Source organism: Geospiza fortis, unplaced genomic scaffold (assembly GCF_000277835.1).
Source record: "Geospiza fortis unplaced genomic scaffold, GeoFor_1.0 scaffold466, whole genome shotgun sequence".
Lineage (NCBI taxonomy): Eukaryota > Metazoa > Chordata > Aves > Passeriformes > Thraupidae > Geospiza > Geospiza fortis.
The window spans coordinates 2,565-7,179 of NW_005054699.1; the positions used below are offsets into that span (position 1 = coordinate 2,565).

At 50.2% G+C, this 4,615-nt stretch overlaps 1 protein-coding gene across 1 annotated transcript in view; it reads right to left on the minus strand.

Moving 5' to 3' along the window:
- The window catches only part of LOC102038204 (NAD(P)(+)--arginine ADP-ribosyltransferase 2-like), a 1,518-nt gene extending 1,277 nt beyond the window's left edge, over positions 1-241 (minus strand). The window contains exon 1 of the mRNA XM_005430896.3: positions 22-241. Within this exon, the coding sequence (XP_005430953.2) occupies positions 22-241 (220 nt within the window). The remainder of the gene's footprint in view (positions 1-21) is intronic.
- Between the last annotated feature and the right edge of the window lie 4,374 nt (positions 242-4,615).

Genomic DNA, 4,615 nt, shown 5'->3' on the forward strand with positions numbered 1-4,615 from the left:
GGGGCCAGGGGGCCCCCTAGCTCTGCCACTCGGCTGCAGCCTTTACCCAAACCTCGGCAAACTTCTTGTTCTGCTCAAACTCGGACCAGCTGAGGGTCAGCAATGCCTCCTTCATGGCAGGGCCACAGCCCTGGTACTGGTCATCAAAGGAGTCCGGGGCCATGTCCAGGGGGATCACATCAACAGCTGTGGTGGCCATGGCCATTGCCAGCAGTGCCAGGGTCTGAGCCAGGGGGGCCATGGCAGGGAGAGGCCACAGGGACGAGGGTGGGACACTGGAGGACAAAGAAGGGACATGGGGGAGGCACAGGGAGGGTTCCTCAGTGAGGAACTGGGGAGGGGAGTGGGGTCAGCCCAGAGGGAAGGGAGGCACTCCTGGCCAGCAGACTCCTGGGCATGTCTGGGGTCCCTGATCCCAAATCCTGGGGTTACTTGTGCCTCCCCCATGCCCCCCAGCCCCAGAGACCCCAATTCCAATCCATGTCCTCCAGGACCCCCATAAGCTGAATCCTACTCCCATGGCTACAAGTCCCCTCAGCTCCAGCAGGATCCCAACCCAAATCCTGGGGTCACTCCCTGAGCCCCTCAGTGTCTCCCTCGGCTCATCCCCATACCCCAATCCCACTCCTGTCCCCAATCTCTTCGGTGTCACCCCAGGACCTCAACCCAAATCCAGGCATCACCCTCTGCCCCCACAGTGTCTTTCAGGCCCCCCCATGACCCCAATCCCACTCCCACCATCCCATGTCCCCCCTCATTTTCCCCCAGAGCCCCCATTACCCCAGTCCCAGGCCTGTGACTCCCCCAGTGTCCCCCCCTGTCCGCAATTCCAATCCCTCAGTCCCGTCCCCCCCTCAAGTGTCCCCAGGGGTCCCCCCAGCCCCTATACCAAAATCAACCGGAGTGAAGTCCCAGATGGATCTGGAGGTATCAGGAAGCCAGAGTTCTTTATCGGCTCAGACTCACAGCAGATCTCTCCTGGTCCTGCAGCTCAGGACGGACTTTGCCACAGGGTCTTTATCCACCACAATTGCGAATATTCATTATACTGTGTCCCTCACCTAGTACAGAAACGGCATCTTTCCTAGCAATAATTTGCATGGCTCCTCCTCTTTCTGGAAACCTTTTATGGTCCTGGAGAGTTCTAAAAATGAGTTTTCTCAGAAAACTTTTTCAAAGAAGTGAGCGTGTTACAGTCCAGGGCACATCAGCTTAGGGATTGAAAAATCCATCTGGGAAATAGACTTGCAATAAAGCTACACGAGAGGTTCCACAACAAAGCATCCTGGTGTTAATTCCTGAGCAAGGAATTTCACTGCCAGAGGTGAGGCCTGGATAGAGTTGGGCAGATTGAAAATTGGCTGCTTATCTAAAAGCCCACAATAAAGAGGGTGGGTGGGTGGGTGGGCGAGAGGTAACTCCCAACAACCAGGTCAGACCCTCCCGAACTGATGCTCCAATTTGTAAAGGAGAAAAGCATCAATACTCTGGGGAATTCATGAGATGGCCCAGGTCTACGGCCTCAGATCCTCAGTGTCTGTAGGACAAAACTATCAGGTCTGTTACAGAGCAATGCCCAATATGTTTTCAAAAGAACCCTTTGAATTCAAAACCATCCCCTCCAGGCATCACTGAAAGAGGAAACACTCCCAGGGTTTACTGGCTGTGGGAAATGGAAAGCTGGAAACTTCCACGCATTCAGGAGGATTTGATCTGCAGCCTTGAAAGGAGCTTGAATTGATGTAAGAGTAAAGTACACAGGTGTCAGGTAAAAAAATCCTAAATTTATGTTTCTCAAGTTGTGAGTAAGAATATGCCTGAAGCAAGTAAGACACTGTATTGGGTAAGATGGTGGAGGCTTTATAGTACATAAAAATGACTGCATAGAGTAAGTGAAGAGTTTAAGAGTTATAATAGAAGCAAAGGTGTGCACGTGAGTCAGAAGCCCACGGGGTAAAAAGATCTGCAGTGCATTAGAAATGAGTAAAGATAATAGGTTAGAAAAGCAAAATAACAGTCCATTGGATTAGAAAGTTGTATAGTGTCTTGCAACAAAGAACTTGTGACTACTTTGTGCTATTGCTGACTGCGTGCTCCTCTAAAATCCCATGGCCTCTGAGACTGATGTTTATCTGAGCAATAAATCCTTCTTAGCCCAATGGCAGTCCCATCTGTTCATTAAAAGTGGTGGCAATGATAACTGTCAAATGGAATTTCTGAGCTATCATGCCAACACGGGCTCAGGTATCTCCTGGTGTTGGGGGATCCCTTCTTGGGGGGTCCAGAGGTTCTCTTGTCACACCAACAAGGCCAGGGAAGTCACCCTGGGAGAGAAGTCACCCAGGTGACTTCCCAATCACTCCTCCAAGAGATCACCTGCAGGCTCAAGGTGCCTAGAGGGATGTCGTCAGATAGGGGACTTTAATTGGTATCTGAGGTGTGACAGCATGCAGAGAGCACCTGGGAGAGGGACTGGGGGAACTTGGGGCATGTGGGACAGTGGGAGAGCGGGAGCAGGATTGGAGTGTTGAGGGGGGGCTATAGCCTTGATATTTTCTGAAAAATCCTTTCCTTAGGATCCTTTCTCCTGAGAAGACGAGAGGCCTCAGGAACAAAATGTAAACAATGGTTATCTGCTGCTGTGGAATGCAACAGGTGCATCTGTGATTGGTCTCATGTGGTTGTTCCTAATTAATGGCCAGTCACAATCAGCTGGCTCAGACTCTCTGTCCGAGACACAAATCTCTGTTATCATTCCTTCTTTTTCTATTCTTAGCTAGCCTTCTGATGAAATCCTTTCTTCTATTCTTTTAGTATAGTTTTAATATAATATATATCATAAAATAATAAATCAAGCCTTCTGAAACATGGAGTCAGATCCTCGTCTCTCTCCGCAGATGGCATCTGATAGGGGACCCCAAGTGGTATCTGAGGTGTGACTGCAACTCAGTGAGCAGTGGGGAGTGGGACTGGGGGGAACCTGGGGGAACATGGGACGGTGGGACTGGGGACCTGAGGGGTGAGCAATAAGAGAGAGAATAGAAAGTTTGAGATCCCTGTCATGGTTTGACGCTGGCGCAATGCCAGTGCCCCCATGAAAATACATTCTCCCTAGTGTCTACACTGAGATGTGACCAGAAATAGTGCAAAGCAGGCTCCAGCTTAGGAATAAAGGAAAAAAACCTTTATTAACTTACAATATGTAAAAGAAACACAGAACTCAGAATGAAAACCTTCCAAAAATATTCCTCCACATCCCCCCAATTTCCAACACATCACAGTAAGACAAAACCTTGGATTCTCAATTCAGTTAGCACCCCTCAGGTAATCAACTCTCAGTCCCTCACCACACTTCAGATAATCAACTCTCAATTCATCAAGAAGAGAGGAGTCCCTCTTGTGCCACAGGCTTCCCCTGGAAACACAGTTGAAACCTCTTGTGTTTCCATGTCACACGTGGCACCGCCTGGAGATAATTTGCCATCGTGACATCTTCCTTCCATGCCCAGTGCTCTCACTACTGTGCATGGACCAGGGCTGCTTCTAGGGTTCTCTTTTTAAGGATGCTTTGCCCAGTTCCATAAAAGCAACAGTCTCTCACTTTCAGGACATCAGTCCCCCCCAAATTCATCCCCTAGGGCCAAGTGGTGTCGAGAACAGAGATCTTTTTCTTCACTGAAGACAGGGGACACCACCCTCCTCACCCGTCGCCTCTGTTCCCGCACTCCTTCACATAACATCACTGCACTCTCTTGGCTCTAAGGCATTGCCTTCCTCCAAATGCAGTCTCTGTGTCACAGGAAAAAATGGTTCTGTCCATGGCTATACAAGAAAAGTCCAGCCAAAGGCCACTCCATCACCTTCTCTCACCCAAGATTCTTCTCAACTTCTCTCGTGGCCCATTTTCTCTTATCTCATCTCTATTTCTCTTCTCATTCAACTCCAGGAGGATCAGCATTTGTAAGGTTTCCATCATCCAAGAAAAGGGTTAAAAATCTCAGGCTCTGCCTGTCCAGAACTCCCACGCTGCCCTGCCGGGCACCTTCTAGCTACTCCCCCCCTTCTCCTTCTCGGCCGGCTGTGCTATCAAATTTCAAGGTGGCACAAGCACAGACACTGTCTCTCTCTCTCTCCCTCTCCTGGGTGGATGGAAGGGGTTGGGGTGGCTGCCCGATGCCTCTTGGTGCTCCTCCACCCTTCCATCCTCAGGGCCCTGGCTCACCTCACCTGGCTGCATGGCTTCCCCTGCCCAGCCCATGGCCGACGGGCAGGGGAGGTCTGACCTGTTTCACCGCCGGAACCCAAGAAAAAGTTTTCCTGGGAGATCTCTGCTTTTAACCCCCTGTGTTCTCAGAGGTGTATCCATGTCCTCAGTGGCCGCACCAGGTGCCAATATTCAAATCTGACCACCTATTGATTTGACCACAGCACCCCAAAAAACTCACTTCCTCTTAAACCAGGACACTGAGGTACCAGGACGGTGCAGCTGTCCCAAACCCCCTACCCCACATCCCCCTTGAAGCTGTCATTTTCTCCCAAAGCTCAGAAGTTCAGGGTGTCTGGGGTATGGAATAGACTTTGTGGAGACCCAATTCTTTTATTAGCCAAAAGATCA